At 41.9% G+C, this 17,713-nt stretch overlaps 2 protein-coding genes across 9 annotated transcripts in view; one reads left to right on the top strand and one right to left on the bottom strand.

Moving 5' to 3' along the window:
• Window positions 1-6,376: 6,376 nt before the first annotated feature.
• LOC111248254 (uncharacterized) lies at window positions 6,377-15,352 on the bottom strand. Of its 3 annotated transcripts, none has more exons than XM_086982279.1 (6): window positions 14,359-14,497; window positions 12,222-12,422; window positions 9,787-10,207; window positions 9,293-9,626; window positions 8,692-8,977; window positions 6,377-8,249 (listed from the first exon to the last, which is right to left on the bottom strand). In XM_086982279.1, the coding sequence occupies exons 3-6, from the start codon at window positions 10,156-10,158 to the stop codon at window positions 7,484-7,486; spliced, it is 1,758 nt and encodes a 585-aa protein (XP_086838405.1). In that variant the 5' UTR covers window positions 10,159-10,207; window positions 12,222-12,422; window positions 14,359-14,497; the 3' UTR covers window positions 6,377-7,483. The 3 variants fall into 3 exon arrangements, with proteins under 3 accessions (XP_086838405.1, XP_086838406.1, XP_022656007.1); XM_086982280.1 differs by having other exon boundaries at window positions 12,222-12,404; XM_022800272.2 differs by lacking the exon at window positions 12,222-12,422 and having other exon boundaries at window positions 14,359-15,352.
• Window positions 15,353-15,686: 334 nt separating this feature from the next.
• LOC111248256 (fatty-acid amide hydrolase 2) overlaps window positions 15,687-17,713 on the top strand; it is a 30,045-nt gene continuing 28,018 nt past the window's right edge. For 2 of the 6 annotated variants that reach the window (XM_086982284.1, XM_086982283.1), the window contains exon 1: window positions 15,687-16,631. In XM_086982284.1, the coding sequence (XP_086838410.1) occupies window positions 16,482-16,631 (150 nt within the window). In that variant the 5' untranslated portion in view covers window positions 15,687-16,481. Of the gene's footprint in view, window positions 16,632-16,882; window positions 17,367-17,713 lie in introns of those variants that run through there. The other 4 variants (XR_015322769.1, XM_086982282.1, XM_022800275.2 and 1 more) reach the window with 3 other exon arrangements.

The following is a 17,713-nucleotide window of genomic DNA, read 5'->3' as shown; positions in this document are numbered from 1 at the left end:
TTTTTTCATCAAATACATTTAGTTTTAGGGTACTCAAGGTAAAACTTCTTTATCCAAAAAAAATTATGATAATAGTAATTTTGTAAATTACAAAAACAATGGTATATGTCTACCGAAAAAAAGTAACAAAAAAAAAAATGGCTACTATTTGTTGTAAAATGATTCATATTCAATAGCAAATTGATCATGGCTCACCGTCGATAAATTATTTTCTATTTTAACCGAAAAATCGTGCGTAAGCATGTAGCAGATTCCCGTTGTTGAAACGTCCCAAAATCACAATCAGTAAAAAGTGTCACGTGTTAACGTTAGTTCGTGGCCAATGCAGCCGCCACCCTATTATCCGTGCAAATATACGAAATATGGTACTTTCTCATGCATCTATATGTACACACTATACGATCGTCTCGATTCAAGTTGAAAGTCTCCATTAGTGCACGAAAAAAGAGTGAACGGAATCGTGCAGTACTCTTATATATTACGTTCATAGTAGGCACTACAACGGAGAAACGAACGCGAAGCCATGGAGTATCTGCGTCTTAACATATACTCGCCAATTGAATAATTACGGTATACAGTTTTCTCGGTGAAAGGCGGAATCGGGCTAAGGTTGAGCCCACGTCACAGTTGGCACGCGTATAGACGCAAGGCGCTTAGTGAGCCCCACCTTCTGTTCCGCTTCCACTAGCGATTCCGACTGGCAGAAGAGGTGACTATTTGTCTGTCTATGCCACGAGCTTCTCAGCTGTAGCGGACCGGGTCGCTGTTAAAAGCAAACATTCAGTGGATAGCCAGATTGTCGGCCATAAGGTTCCGATCACTGGGACTCGCTTTATCTATTAAAAGCACACTGATTTAGTACGCGTATCGAAAAAGAAAACGCATGAATCGTTGTATGATTCTGGATTTTGTTGTTGCTTTTGAGCTTCAGGGTGAATTCAAGCACAGACGAGCACCTATAGGAAGCACATTTACACAGCCTTGGAAACATGTATTTCACTCGCCATGCCAAGATGTCTTTCCTCGTTTAGAACAATGATATTCCTGCGGTAGCTTGTAGGGGAACGAACAGTCGACCACCGATGATTGTAAATTTCATTCCCGCGAATGTTCAACGTCGTAGATGACACGTGTCGCGAGCTCGACGCACGCCATACGAATCATCATCAGGGACCAGTTTACAGTCTGAAAAAGAGGAGTTTATAGCTTTTAACTGAGTGAGACGAAAGTATAAAATGAAGCAACAAAATAATAAATGTTCGGTAGAGACTGGATTGATATTTTCAAAGCTTTTATTGTTTTTCGTGGCTATCGCATTTGTACGAAGATTCCGGTTACACAAAGCGAGTAGTGATCCGCTTGCTGTTGCCACCGTTGTACTCACAACATCTTGTTTAACTATGAGATCATAAACTGTTTCCCAACGTCTAAGGTGGGATGCCTTTCTTAGTATTGAATTTCGACTTCGCTGCTTCGTAGCTTGACGTCATGCCGCGATGTCAGTCGTTAATCGCTGATGGCACATATAGTCGATCTATCTGCGTAGGCGCTAAGAGATCCATTAGGTAAAAAAAAAAACATGAAAATGAAAAGCAAATAGCTGTCGTATTTTTAGCTTAATACACGTGAAACTCCCTAGAATACCAGGTTCTAGGGTTAACTGTTTCTCTAGCTTTAAAATTATATATATCTAATGTTACGTGAGTCACGTCGGCTCGGCGTAGGCATAATTTGAAAGCTGGGGTTTGCCTGTAGTAGACGTGCTAAGACTATTAGAATCCCTGTTTTCGATACGGCGCCTTGAAAGCAAATAAAACTTCTGCAAGGATCCGCTATACATTTTGATATTATCACAATAAAAATGCAATCTAGGCCCAAAAAGTTCTGTTGTTTGTGGTCAAGCTGCGTTATCGCAAAGGGACTTTTATTGCTTTCGTTCTGCGAAGCGAGAGACGATTTTCGTATGAGGTTGACAAATTACAAGGAACGTAAGTAAAATCGTGCTAAGGGTGAGACCACGTGGCTAGCTCTGCTCTCGACAAGGAAATAGGTATTAGCCTTTATCAGCAAACGGTTTTGGGCCGTTTGAAGAAAGCTTACTGTAGCACGAAGTTCGACGTTTGGCTACCGTTTGGGTATAAGAATTTATTTGATCGCGTTTCCATCTTCGAAACTCTGCCTAAATGCGAGCAGCGCAAATGAAAAGCAATGCGTTCCACAATCTGTGGCAGAGTCCAGATTGATACCAAGGAAAGCTATCCAATGTGTTCGGTAAGATCGGAAGGAAATCGTGCATCATTATTGAACTGTTGCTGATACCGCCTGACAAAGCGATGTTTTCAAACCTCTATTATCAATAAGACAGCAGATCGATCGGAACTAGTAGGCGGGAAAGACGTTGTCTTCCACCACGACAACGCCAGACCACGTACACCTTTAGCTAAAATCTGTGTCTCGCACCGCCAAACTGTCATCCGTATTGGTATCCGGGAAACTCCTGATGCTGTTCATCTTGATGCTGAGCGCCGCAAAAACGAAAGAAGAATTTCTGCTCAGAAGCAACAGGAGCTTAGCAGTGATATGACTATAACATTGTGGTGAAAATGAGCAGAAAGACATTGTTTTCTATTAATCGAGGTATTACCTGCCGAGTGATTTCCCCCGCTAATGACGAGTTTAAAGAGCATTTTATATTTGTTCAAGCCGTGGGTGGGGAGTGATTTTCTCCGTTTCGCCCAATTGTCCATTGAAACAAGATGGCTGCGGGTCTTCCTGAAATTGGCTATAATCGAGTCCATTGTTAACGGTATCCCATACAGAATTCACAACGTAAATGTAGTATGTGCCGAGAATCAATTACCTGCCAGCATATTATGACGGTGTCGTTACGTCTTTGTAACTGCAATAATTGTCCAAGTTAATTACATCTATATACTATAAGGCTTAAGTGCGCCCTTTTTTTTAAAGGAGTAAAACACTTCAAAGCGCCTTCTTCGATTTTTTGCTGATCGAGTTTTGCGTGTCTAACCGGCCGCATTGTCTGAGTACGTCGCTACTCATTTTTTTTTATCAGGGTTTATTATTACTCAGGTTTTAATTGCTACTCAGTATTCCTTGTAAACCATATTTAGGTTTCAATAATTTAATGTATTGAAATTGTCCAACAGAGAATAATGCGTTATAGGAAAAGCTATAGGAGCTTAAAAGTTTCACTCTAGATAAGAAAAGTTTAGACGTTAGTATGTATTAGGTACAAGTGTTTCGGTTGATGAATGAAGAAACAAAATATTTGACAAAAAGCATTGTCCTCACATCCTTACATCCTTCACTGAAATTCTTCATTACCTCCAGACAGTGGCATGCTAACGATGCTACTTGGCAAATATATTATTATAGCTAAATAAACAGGAATAGTTTATATCAAAATTGAAGCTAACGAAGAGTGTAGAACGAGAGTACGGCCATCTTTGTATAAGGGTCTGTGAAAGGTCAATATACCTACACCTCGTATAATACGCAAAGTGCCGAGAACGCATTAGTGGCAACGCAAACAGACGTCGATGTTACTCTGGACAACAACTTAAGCAGTTTCAAAATTTATTGAACATTACATCTAGACACATAGTCACTATTTAAGGACTAACATAGGTTATCTATGGCCCGATTCGCAACGACCTGATGCTATAGATCTTCTTCATTATCTACAAATCGGTTTGTATAGACCTATTTGCTCGCCGACCACTTAGATACCTTTATGGTAATGTGACTGCTTATAATAAGTGCTTATCATATGGAACTGACGCATAGGCTGGCTGTTCCCACTTGCGTTTAATTTAATTGAGTTCTGTGTGTAATACTATTATGACAATTTCACCTTACTCCATTTGTGAATCACTTGAAGAGAAATTCGAATTGTTAGTAGGTTTAGAAGTAATTTAATTACTATCGTTCAATTGAACAGTTTCGTTTGTGTTTTGTATTGCGAATGTGTGTGTGTGTATGTGTGTGTGTCTGTGTGTATGTGTGTCTGTGTGTGTGTGTGTGCACGCACCTAAGTTTTTTTTCTTGCCGGTTATTCGTATAAGCGTGTGAAATAACACTTGCACATGCCTTTAAACGTCTCTTCTTCTTTATTCATTAGACTGGAGAAGCGTCCCGCGTACACTCTTCTCACTAAACTGACAACATCACATTTAGCGACCAGAAGTTAATATTGTTCTTGACCTATGGCACGATGATGTATGTCATGCTTGTCGAAAGGTAGCCGATTTTGTCTCAAAACGCTTTCCAAATACGTAGTGCAAGGTTCAGAGGTCACGAAAGGCGCTGTACTCAAACCTTTCATACATACGAAGTCCACGAGCAGCTTTTGCAGTCTCTGCCGTGTGCGGCCTTGGGTGGTGCTTAGAGTAGAATGGCCCGACTTAGCGTCTTCGAGTAGGCCCCGTCAATAGTACTCTCAGTTTTAGACTCTAGCAGTCCTACCGATCGCAAAGCATGGCCCTTTTCTGTCTGTCGGCTTCGGTCTTTGGCGTCTCTTCTGGAGCCACCCATTCTCTGAGCGGTCTCTGGTTCATGTTGACGTACAAACACCACTTACTGGCGACAATTCCGAGCAAAAACTAATCATTGTGGCCGCGTAATTCTGGACACCGTGCCAGATGCGGAGACGCAGCATTGTTGTAACCCTTCTCCAGGCTCAAAAGGTTCAGAGACACCCAAGCTTCAAGTAAACGCAATGGACTGGAGAAGGCCATATGGCTTCAGCCCATCCTTTAGGACAATTCCGGAGTTGTCTGTCGACCGTCTTTCTTCGAAAGTGCCTCCAGATTATCGTCATCAGACGTGGACGGTGGGTCACGACGGGGGGCATCCTCTAAGTCCCGGATACCTCGAACTTGGCAAATTATTCTTAAGCAGTCTTCTTTGCGATAGCACCGTTACCGTAAACAAGACAAGTATTCCGGGCTGCTTCGGACAAAACGCATGGTCTAGAAAATCTCGAAAATGCACTTTACCCACCTGGAACATACATTTGAGAAGCTCTTTCGAGTTAGAATTGCATTCACAATACGACGCGCTGATAATAACGCTATCGAAAAGTAAACAAGTGAGAGAAAACTCCCTTTAAGCTCAGGAACCTGTCTTCCCATTCAGATCAACCGATAGCCAATCAAGCGCTCATCTTATCAGCACACATGCCCAGTTCATACAATATGGAAATATGGAAATGCGTTCATTTTCGATCGAGAAGTTGACCAACAGCAAACGTGAGGTTCGTTTAAATATTGGTGGTGCTTCTGTTCAGCTCGGCTGAATTATTAAATATTTTAAAAGCATTTTCGTATTGATTATTATTAAATTTTTACCAATTATTCATTTTTGTCAAAATTAGCTTTAACAAGATAGATGAAAGGCTAAAGTGTGTGGTAACAGACGACGCCATACGTCGGCTCATATTTGACACCCCGATTCATGAAATTTACTGCATTACACATGTACCGGATGCTATCGCACACTAGCATTACCTTTTTCGGTCTAACCCCTATTAAAGTTACTATTGAAGTTGCTCGATTACCCACCCCACTGCAATCGTTCTGTCGTTGCAAGATGGAGCTGACCGAAGCGATGCTAAAAGATCTGCGTTCTTCACAGCAATACTCGACCTTTTTTCCGGAATTGCGGTGTTGCGCTTACGTTGTAGAGCCCAAAAAACAAGTACCTTTGTATTTACGTCTTTCTTTTATCCAACTTACTGTACAATGCTTACTATAGAAACGTACATGAGGTCCTTCCCGTACGTGCTCCGTTTACCACTACCTAAGACAACACTGAGAAAACCCAATATCAAAAAAATTACAACAATTGATAAAACTGACCTCTGCAAAAAGTTTAGTATGCATACCTATACGCATACAAACTCTTACCGACTTTGGATAACAGAATAATTACACTATGGAAGAAGTTATATTACTCGTACTTCGATTTCCGTAACGCGCTTATCTTATGGCCCGCTTCGAAGGCTATGGTCTTGAGTGTCGAAATAGCATCTGCTTTATTTTGAAGGTATGCTACACTGTGTCAGAACACTAGAGTACTAGGAGATATCCTATATTTGAAAAACGCATGAAGATGTCGTATGGTAAAGTCACCAACTTATATTTGCTTCTAACTTTATAACATATTTTTTTGGAAACCGTAGTACCTTCTGCAACTGGATGAGTTTCGTCCCGATACGCGATACGTGCGCCTCCACGCCAAACGACGTTACTAAACATTGATGTGACCACCCAAACACGTTAATTTTCAGGTTGAAAATCGCCTTTGTTTTGAGCACGTCTGCTGGTCTGTTTGAAACAAAAAATGACAATAGGAGTTCAATAGGCCGGCATAATAATTTTATTTTCCACAATTTCTATTAAAATTCATTAGCAAAGTCGGTCGCATTCATTTTTCTATTAATTAGTATTTCACCCAGGTACGGAATTTTAATGAAGATTTTTTTGTCATGCAAAATTTCAGACAAGGTAGTAATAAAACGAAATTAAAACCACCAATTTTAAAATTCAAAAGTGTTCTCAATTAACGGCTAAAATAGCACTCGGAAGTACTAATTATGGGTGTATTTTTCCGCCCCAAACTCTTCTGTTCAACCTGCACAAGAGGAACCTTCCAAATACATTTTTCGTGGGATTTTGTTACAAAAACTTAATATAGAAAGGCATGTATTCTCTTATTATTGTTCTTATTTGTCACATCCGCAATTAACTCTTAGACCCCGAAGTCTGGGTTGGTAAATACTTAGAGGATCAACTTTAATGACACAGTTACGGCTTCTCATATATCACAAAGGGGTTTCTATTGGAAAAAAATGTTAATTTGTTGGGGCATCTTATTCCGGCATAGGTACAACGCCAGTTTAGCTGACTTCACACAATTTGCGCATTACGTTGACGGCTCTAGTGAAGGAACCTGTATTTTGTTTCGCCCGTATACGGTATATATACCGCCAGAACAATCACCAATTACAGATGCAGCGTAGCGATGAGGCTCATATAATTTCTAGTCTATTTAACCGTCGCGCATGATTCGAGGGTCCGTTGTATTGTTGCTCACTTACTATCGGATGTAGATATCTGGTATCAAACTAAGACGTCTACAACCCCGCGGTACATTTGTGGAAAATTTCTAATCGCTCTCACATCCGACTAACACGGGTAGCATAGATCTGAACATAATACAGCAGTTATTATTTTTATTATGTATTTTCTTTTTAAGGTGCATCCACGGCTCACTCATATGCGTGTAAGTTTCACCGTTCACAATTCATTTGCGTTCTCTTTTGCTCAATGGAGGTTAGATTTGTCAGACAACACAAAAACAGATCTCGATTTAGACGAATATAATAGCAACAATTAACAATTGAAATATCTAAACGCCTAACTATAAATATTTTGTATATTCCCGGGCCCCGACGAGGTTACTAGTCGTCTTTCACAGCAGCCTCACCATGCAGAATATACGCTTCTCGGGTGACCCATTGATAGGTGTGACTCACATGCGAGCTAACGGGAAACATCGTCATAGGATCATACGTGTTAGCTAATAGTAGGCATGTCCCTCCCATACAGCATTCCCAACTGCGTGAACCACTGTACGTATGCATGTTCAGATGGGCGAAGTCTGGCATCCGTCTTCGAAGGTCAGACACGAGTCTTCGCCGGAACCCAGCCAGTTCGGTGTTGGCGCCGGTGAGGAGAATATGCGTTACTAACTCCTGAATCTGGCAACGCGTCAAGCCTTGAACAGCTCGTAGAATCATATCCGGTAGTTGCATTCTCGTATACATCAACTCCGGCGCCGTATACAGCTCAGAGCCGAACTCAACCCACTCCTGCGTGAGATTACCGCCTCGTTGGCAATGAACAAAGCACTGCTTAAACACTTCATCGTATACGGCCGTGTGCTCCATGTCGATGTTGGGCGAGAGGTGGCACGAGAGCTTCACGTGATGGTAGTCTAGACCCTCGCACGATACAGGACAGTCCCATTGACGCATGCGCAAGCAATCGAGCAGGTGTTCGGAAAGTAGCTGGCCACCAACAGGGCAATGCTGGGTCCGTTCCGGTTGTACTTGGCCATTGATGATAACGGTTACTACCGTGTTATGGCATCCCGAGTCCACGACTATGCACGTCTGAATTTGGGTTAGATTTGCCGTACTGTACGCCTTGTTTAAGAAACACAACCTGAAAATTGCCATCCGTAAATAGCCAAAATACAATTTATTCTACCTTACGTCGAGATGTGAACAGCGAAATCAACGTGGGGATTCGCAAACAAATGTTTTGACATTGGCTTAGCCACACACAAATCCGGTCGTCTCAAGCACGTAATGGGGACATTTTAATATCCCTACGAGCTGACCCATGTATCATATATTATTTTCGTTAGAGCATCGTCTGCACCGTTTTGGATCCGAATATCTACAGATACAAACACTGGATCAGTTAATTAAGCATTTAACAGAGCCGAAGTCACCTTTGCAATTATGCCAGAGTGTATTTTTTTTGTTTTGTTTATTAAGCAGTATTTACCAATTAATAGGTGACTATTGAGATAATAAACCTCATCTGAAAATCCAAACCAATAACTAAGACATTCATTGGATTAAGTTTTCGGCAAACTGACCTGCCAGTACCGGTCGTTTCGAAGAAAAATTTTGCTAACTTTCTTCGCTGTCTTGTTGTCATAAAGTGTGGCTCACAAAAGACAAGGCTTGAATTGGCCTGCCGAAGGGCATTGGTCAATTGGAATTTCGTAAGAATATGTGACACGAAATCTTCAAAGACCGTACAGCCTCCTCCAAAGGCGCCATCGCCTTCGTCCCTTTCCCCTTGCAGACATTTCAAGGGATGTCGCAGATAGCTGTCAGGGTTGATGTTTTTGATAATATTAGACATATCATCAAACACGCCTGAAATGGGCAAGCAAGTAAAAACGTACATCAGATATACTCACAGATAGCAAAGTTTATATACGAGAACGCAGATTTATTTACATTTTCAATAATGTTCGTCTAGTACTTTCTTAATAGTATTTTCCAGTACTCTTATACCATATCATATTGAATAGTTAATTGCCTTCAATCAGACTGAAACAAATCGAGGTGCTACGCTAGTTCCAATTATTTGGGCCCTTGTCATTCAATGGAATGAAAAATCGCTAAGGCAAATCGATGCTTCTCAGCTCTGCCGAGTTAACCACAAGGCGTTCCCGTAGTCTTACTTACTTCTGCTCTCAATACGCAAGTTGGCAAACGATGATGCTAGGTTCTCATGTGGCGCTCGGACGCTTGTCGCCGCAGCATAATGGTGTGGCAGCATCAGTAGAGCCTGATAATGTCCGTGTGCATGATGGGCATGCGAGTGTGCATGTGCGTGCGGTCGGGCAATAGATCCACCGTGAAAACGTGTGAAGAGCATTGATTGCGGTTTCAGGCGTTCAGCGAATTCACATGGCAGACAGTGGCCACGAGAATCGGCAAGCATTACAGAAGGATGTTTCTGCCACATCGTAGTAGGACCCAGACACCATGTCGTTTTCGATCCAACGTCCAATACAACCTTTAGAAAATTTGAGGTTTTTTATAATCAGGTTTTTTTTACAATAATTGTTATAGCAGAAACGCAACGTGACTTGGGTGTTTCAATTTGTTAATCAAGATATATTACCACTATGTCGTCAAAAGAGACGCTATTTTTAGCAGCGCTCTTGCGCACCTACCCGGTTCTCGTGACAGAACGGTTCCTGTAGACAGGTAAGCTGTTTGCATGTCTTGCAAGGCGCGACCTTTGGTAAAACCCGATGGAGGCGCTGCAGACGCTTCTTCAAATGCTCCACTGTCATCTGCTGCTCGCGCTGGTGAGCGGACAACGAATGACCCCCAGAACAGCCTTCTCTCGATTGGTAGTCATGCTGCTGACTGTCTGGGGAACAATTTGAAGGAGGAAACTGCATCGGTGGTGGGTACCTGTACTTCGTGCTTCCAAAGGTTAGGTCAGAGAGGCAGCCATCACATCTGTATGAATCGAGGCCACTCGCTGCCGATGATGATCCTGCCTCTGGCCTCACAAGCGCTGGCTTTGTCAAAGGCATTTCGAGCTGTAGGCCGGAAGCCGCTAATTCGCGTTCACACAAATGCTGCCTGAAATGGTGAATATAGTTTGCAATTTACAAAAGATACAATTATGAACCCTGTAAAATTAGGTCTCTATATTTAAAATTAGCGGATTATTATAAGGGACGTCTTAGCTCATTAGCGAACGAAGTACGTTAGCTGCAAATGAACCGAAGAGTTTATTTATGGTGTGCTGTTTCAAAATAAAGAAGAAACGTTGTAAAGGAAATATGCGTGAAACACTCATTAAAAAAAATGTATTTTGTTGCAATAATTTACAATGATCAATGTTGATAATTATCTATTCTTAATGAAGGAGTTACAGAAAAGATCTTTTTTTAATTCTCTGCGTATTCGCACTTAAATTGTTCAGATTCGGAGCACACTGATCGTGTCTATTCGAATCTGATTCCGACTTTATACTCATAATCCGATAGCCATAATCTCTTAAATCAAACATATAGACAAACCCCCCGGTCGTGCTGTGCGACTAAAACAAAACAAAAAGCCATCTTATGCCGAGTGCGATCCTGACATGTGCGTGCGTAGCCTTTCTCACAAGCCCTCGCATGTGTCCTGCCCCTATTCCTCGACCTACAACACGAAAATACCGAGAAAATATTGTCGGAACAATCCCCCAAAATAGAAATTTACGACAGAGCGTTGTCAATATACCCCCGCATACGCTTAGCTTGTTCCTCTAAGGGCAGACGATGTTTAGTTCGGTTCTGATGACTAAAGCAACGGGAGCGTTATACGGTTCACGTATAGGCCGCCCCCTACCGCGCAACACGCGCATGAGCCACTTAGGATTACAAGAGGCAACCGGTCTGCTCTAAATAGACTACTTGCTGTACAACTAGTACGAAACCCTTCGAACGGCCCAATGCTCGAGGGAATCTTCCCGGAGACACATTCATTTATTTGCGGCACAAAGTCAGCCGACGCATGTGAGTGTAATAATCTTACTCGAAGGCCAGTTTGGAGGGCCAAGCCCGACCCAGTAGCTTCATAAAGACTGTTGTACACGGCGGAGACAATTCAATTGAAATCGGTCAGCTTACACGTTTCTACCCAAGACAACTTGCATATATTTTTAAAGCTTGAACATATTCCTTGTTGATTAATACATGCAAAGTAACTTAAAACTAAGAGAAAAACCATTTTTTACAACAGTAATTCCAAGTAAAAACTGTAAATATTGAAGCATTCAAATATTATATTATGCTATGTAATCATCATTTTAGTTTTTGATAATTTTTAATAATTTTAGTTATATATATATATATATATAGTCGAAAAAGTAGTAACGGTTTTCAAGCCGAAAAAAAACAATATTACTAAGTTGAATACAGATCGATGACATCATGCCGTTTTCCTACGGCATGATCCTACGGCACTTAGATTCCTACGGCAGCACTACGGAGCTTTTGTAATTTTTAGACAAAAAACTGTAATCACCGATTATTACATCCTCTTGTTGAAACTAGTATCACTATTAGTAGTTATGTAGAGGCTAAAAGAGATTGTAGTAATGGTAGTGCATGATCCGGGCTATATAACGTACATATTCAAATTGTCCCTGAATTCAAGTTCCCTGAATTTTCGACACCTCTTATATGTAAATTGTAATGGCTTTTTTGTCAGTGGCTTCCTGTTAGTTGTTGACGGTAGAGGTCCAAATGAATCGTTCTTTAAGACAGTTTCAACCTATTATGCAGGATCGTTCTTCAATCGTACGAAACGTATAGTACCATTTTCCTTGACGCCAGTTATGGCTTTGCCATAATTTTTCTTTATTTGCACATTACTATCATATATGAACGACTTTGTCAAAAAAAAACCGTTTCCTCACCAGGTGACCGTAAAATCATATATTTCAGATAATCCATAATCAAGCGTTTTAAAAACAGCTTGATCTTATTGTGTTTCTGTAGGGCGTCGCAGATAGAAACACGATTCAGTAAGTTCCCTTGCGTCAATTCAAATGTCGAGCTTCAACTTGTCTAAAACCGTTTGGCAATCATGGATGGCTACTCACGCGTCTTGCGCGTCTTGCGTCACCGTCTCGCTCAATTTCGGCGGTCATTTCATCGTCTTTGGCTGACCCCTACGAGGAGTATTTTTCACAGCAAAATTTCCAAAGCGAGAGCAATAGAACCGTCGTGGGACCGTTTCTTCTGATAATATATCTTGACCATAAGTAGCGTTCATTTTCATGAACCTGGAACGCATTTGTGCTCTGTAAGAAAGTGGTTTAATATAACAATTTTTTACTGAAATTTTCGCTTCATCTAAGTTTTAAATAACGACCCTCGAACAATTGTAAGCCAATATCATTTCAGCTCTCAAATGACGCCAACAAACCAGCCGACCCAACGTGACTGACGTTACCCGAAATATATAATTTCAGGGTTATCTAGCTAGAAAATGGTCAACGCTTTTTTGACAGCTCATTCGATGGCATTTTTTTTCTATATCTATATTTGATGATATTACGTTGCGGACGAATACAAAAATACACAAAACGTACGAAAACTAACAGCCTACACACTAATGCAATGTCTCTTGATCTAAAAGAGATTGAAGCAAAACAATAGTTGGATTGTTTGGTTGTCACAGAATAGAAAGTTTTTAAGGTTGAAACAACTTCGCTCTTAACCGTACGTTTGATACAGTGATGCATAAGGCAAGCTCGTACCGATAGAAGCAACTTGCTGTCCCTGTTTAGCAAAGGGTCTTCAAAGACAGCAGGCTGAATGTAAAATAGTAAACGTTTTTTCTTCGGGTTGCCTTTATTATATGACCTAGTGCTCCTACATAGTGGCGGACGGTTGTGAGTAGTTCCGATTATGTCGGCTTCTCGAGTGCATTAGGGACGTTTACACACATGCCACTGCACGTACCCATAATTCCCTATTTTATTCGTTGACAATAGAAAACAGCTCCTTCTGCTGTTTGTACAGTGTACAAATCGATGATCCTTGCTTGTCAGAGAAGCTTTTACAGAAATCTAACCCTTTCGTCAGCAGTAGATAATTCGCTATTTTTAAGATAGATCACTTCTTAAGTGTCCACTGACGTCCCCTGCTAAGAAGAGCGCTATCAAAGTAACGGGTTGGTTTGCAAATGCATCGCTTTCTTTTACTGATACTCAATTGTATCCTGGTTTGTCCTACAAAATCGAACAGTTGCGTACGGGAACACCAGGACAATACGGTCTAGCTTAACATTGCTCCGTACCAAAAGACGACGATAGTAGAAGTCATAGAATCCGAGTAGTTTCGTATCGAAAGGGACGATGTTCAGAAACCCAGTACGGCAGCACTGGATGCATTGACTATTGTGAGCTATGGTAGGTTTCAGGAAATGTTTTCAGATGACACATCTCTACGAAAGCTTTGTACATGATTCGCAAGTTCATCTTCTATAGTCACATATATCTATGTCTAAATAGATTCGGTCCTCCGACGCAACACAGCCCCCATATCATATTTACCTTTATGAACTTTCGAAAATAATATAATTTGAGGCAAAGTTGAACGATTAGAAATTTTCATTCAATTGTCCTTGTCTGGCTAGTCGTCAGAAGCAATACCCAATTTTGCAAAGTTACGTCAGGTATTAAACACATCAATGTTGAAACATGTAGAGAGTTTAAAATTATTTGCGATTGGCGTTCCTGTAATGCAAGACGCTGAACGCTTTCTCACATGCCTTAGCTTACTACACATGCAAAAGGAATTCTAAATATTCCGCCATTATTTTTTATGTAACAAAACTCTCTCCGAAAATGCCGGTCATTTTTATATGAAAGATGTTTCAGTTACGAACCCTAAGTTAGCGGTGACGACATAGCTTGTTATCGAAAGTTGCGTGTCTTAACTGTAACTATAGTATGGTTTAGTCAATGGTATCAAATTGCGTTTACGGCAGTCAGCTGATAGCTGACTTTCATGACCCAGTTGAATTCTCAAAGCCGAAAGTGTTGCTGACTAGAAAACGAGCCACTAAGCGGACCAGTGAAGGGGGGTGCCCGCATAGTTCTAGCAGAAGTCCAACGAAAGACTGGTCGGCTAACCAAAGAATTTCGGACAAATCGGGCCATAAAGTCGGAGCATGTACCTTTGAATCTCTAGCTGCTTATTGTAGTGTACCTGTCAAGTGTGGGCACCTACCAAAGGAAAACATCGTTGGCCACTTTGCACAACCGAGAGCAAGTATTAGCTACTGCGAGAACGTCCCTCGACAAACAGTGTTGAAGTATCAAGCCGACGAGTTCGTCTGGCAAGTCTAGCAGGTTCGGCATGATTGCTTCTTTCTGCCGTCGACGCTGCCAACGTGCAGCGATATCGCCGTCACCGTAGTAGCAGTGCACCGGACTTGTTGTTGTTACCGCAAGAGTCGTTTCGATTTTTGCACGCACTATTCTTCCTGGCACTTCAATGATGCCGGACTTGCAGCTTCAGTGCCCGGACGTCTTCTCTTCCTTGGAGGAGGTTTCGAACGCACTCAGATACTGGCCCACTTGCTCTCTGGATCTAGCCATTGACGCGGGCCACAGCCCGAATAACGTACGGAGCTGTACTTTGAGCTGGTGTCTGACACGACCGTTATCACAGTAGCAGGTATCCGTAACTGCGGGAGGAACAATGATTTCAAATGAAATCAATGGCACACGACGGATATGAAGAAAGAAGTTGGCAGAAACAGCACACGAAATCCACTATCTGACCTGTTTCCTCAGTGCTGCAATATTTTGGCAGGTAACAGTGGCGGGTTAGCGGGCTTCTGTAAGCAGGCGCGCACACATATTCTCATCACGGGGAAAGGGCGGACTGTGAAGGGTACAGCTATAAAGAACGTCCTGCAGTTCGTATTAATTAGCCTCTAACGACGATATTTTCTAATTTTTTAGCCAAGAATACCTTACAGTGACTCTAAGAAACTCTGCCTATAATTTCATTGAACAAATTTCAACGAACACAGCCTTAGTCAATAATATATGCTACTCGAAATGCTAGCTCTGCTTATCTGCCTTCCAGCTACGTTGCCCACACAGAAAATCAGTCTCAAGGATCATTTTTCGCTCCTCGAAACAGTTGCCTTCGAAAGAAAGCCTGGCTAGATTCGTCTCCGCGGCTAAACAGCGTAACAGGCGCTTCATTTTTACGATGCGTTTCACAATCCATCCACAAAATGTCATGGTGGCTCATGTTACTTCCTATATATGTTAGACACCTTGCCGAGTGTACCTTTCCTATTAATTTATCATCTACCCTTTCCATAATTAGCCTAGCACATAGTGAGCTAGTCGCACAATACCCTATTACCGCCTTAGCAAACTTAACAACCTAACAATCCTTCAATTCCAATAATCCGATACGATAAGAAGCTGCTATACGCTTCCGGCAAGGCCATGAAAACCCGCCATTGTGTTAGTCGAATCCGCTAACTCGTGCCCTTTCCTTTCGTTCGGGTCCTCTCCACCTCCTCGTGTAGTCGCAGTCGCGTCGTGAACAGCGCCAACGAACTGTCTGACGGCGCCGGCTGATAGTGGTTGTAGCTCGTCGATCGCTCTGCGGTCGCAAGCCATAGGCGTCATCGGCGTTTGACGAGTGTCGTGCTGTTATTAAACTGTGTCCTGTCGTCGCCCTGCCGCTGCCGCTGATAGTGCTGCTTGGTGGCCTTCTGCCCTCTGAGCTCGCCGTCGCTAGTCGATGCTGTGTCTTGATGTAACGCGCCATTGCTAATATAGTACGATTTCGACGAAAAGTATTATATTAGCAGTACATCCAGTTGCTAGTCGTAGATTCTCCCAACTAATGGTCTTCACATAACTGACGCCTCGAACTACCGCCACCGGTCATTACTAGCTTCGTCTTGTGAAGTCCTATTGATGTCCGATATAGAATAGTTCATTCAAGTTACTTGTTGCTCGCTTTTTACGAAGTCTGACAGCACTGGACGTAATAAAAAAAAAAACTTATGGTATCATATTGTTATGCGTGTATGAACATCGAGTCTGTTGTCTCTCTCCCTGCCGCACGTTCGTTCTCTCTCTTTCTCTCTCTCTCTTTGATGTTTCTCACGTGGCGATGCACAATGGAACGAGCGTGATTTGTCTAGCGAAAAACGTGCGGCCGATCACTATTTAATGCCTCTGATCTACTGCTGCACTCTGAAAGACGTCAGCATCTGGAAAATCACACTGACGATCGAAAAGCGACATCGTCTATATACTATTAGACAAGTTTACCATAAGTTAGCAGGTGGTAGCAAGTGTTAAGTGGCAGTGGAAATGCGTTCCCTTCGAATGTGTATGGATTGGTCGATCAATGCCGTGTTTAGTTTAGCTGAACCAACTCGGCCTTCACCGCTTCCACCGCCACGGAATCCGCTGCTGTTAGAGTCGGCGACGGAGCTCGCTCGCAAAATTGCCATAGGACAAGTAAGCAGCGGCGATACGTTTCATGCTATTGTTGTCACCTGTTTCATTTAAGGCTAAAAGTTGTATTAAGGAAATTTTCAAATGGCCACAGTGCTTGCAAAGAAGACTAGGCCTTGGAAAGTCAGGACAGAAACTGCATTGTGCTAGCGTCCATATAATGTTCATTGGCTGACTGCCTTTGCTCTACTTTTAGCAGGTAATGGCGTCTGGCGAAACGCTAAGCCTGTTTCGAAGCTAGAATTCGAAACGGTCAAATGTCTGACGACCCATTCATATTTGTACATGTACAGCCAGTACTCGATGATCGAGTGCGCCCACTTTGTGGGGTTGTCTTTCCGGAATCTGTTGATAACTCGTATGTAAAATATAGGGTTGTGTTTACTTGTAAAGCTATGGTTATGAAAGGACAATGGTTTCTTGGCGAGTCCAGCTGTTACTCCTGGCAACAGTTGCCGAAAGCGTCAAGTGATACCAACCGTACTGACGGACAGCACAAAAACAGGAAGCTGACTCGTTGTCTAATGATGAATGCGGCCAGCTGTCCGCCAATGCTAAACAGAAACAGTGATTTATCAAAGGCAAAGTTCGCCAAATGAATATATCGTTAAGTACGAAAACGATCGCCATGACGATGTAGAGTTAGTAGTGAAATGCTCGGTTAGCTCGGCCCAGCGTAGTATCGATAGGAATCTCGCTCTGTAAATGGGCATTATTTGTTTATTTATTTTAAAGAAGGTAAGTCAGTATAACGGCGTGTAACTATCCAACGTGATGAGCAGGATGCTATTTTTTTGAAGGGTATTCACTCTACAGGTACTTCAACTAGATAAAAAGCTAAACACCATTGCCGGAAAACTAAATTACTCTAATATTGTGGTGTTTCCTACAATAAAGCTTTTAGTCAATGAATAGATTGGGTTTAATAGAAACAGATAGAAAAGTATCTAATACGTTCGAAACAAAATTCGGATGCCGTACATTTTTCGGAGGATCGAAGCTACAAAAGGCATTCGAAGTTGGAAAGACACCAAATACCTATTCAAATTTGAGCCCAACTTACAACAATGTTATGATACTTTTTT

The sequence above is a fragment of the Varroa destructor genome, unplaced genomic scaffold (assembly GCF_002443255.2).
Source record: "Varroa destructor unplaced genomic scaffold, Vdes_3.0 BEIS01000003.1, whole genome shotgun sequence".
NCBI classification, from domain to species: Eukaryota; Metazoa; Arthropoda; class Arachnida; order Mesostigmata; family Varroidae; genus Varroa; species Varroa destructor.
Note: the sequence above shows the minus strand (reverse complement) of the source record. Positions and strands in the feature narration are given on the sequence as shown.

Bases quoted from the DNA above. Each gene is read 5' to 3' on its own strand.
- LOC111248254 (XM_022800272.2), bottom strand. From the start codon at position 14,489: ATGCCGAACCTGCTAGACTTGCCAGACGAACTCGTCGGCTTGATACTT. The intron at 10,208-14,358 runs GTAGGTGCCCAC...TCACCATTTCAG, and splicing joins GCCAACGATGTTTTCCTTTG to GCAGCATTTGTGTGAACGCG. The intron at 8,250-8,691 runs GTCAGTTTGCCG...GGCAATTTTCAG, and splicing joins GAAACGACCGGTACTGGCAG to GTTGTGTTTCTTAAACAAGG.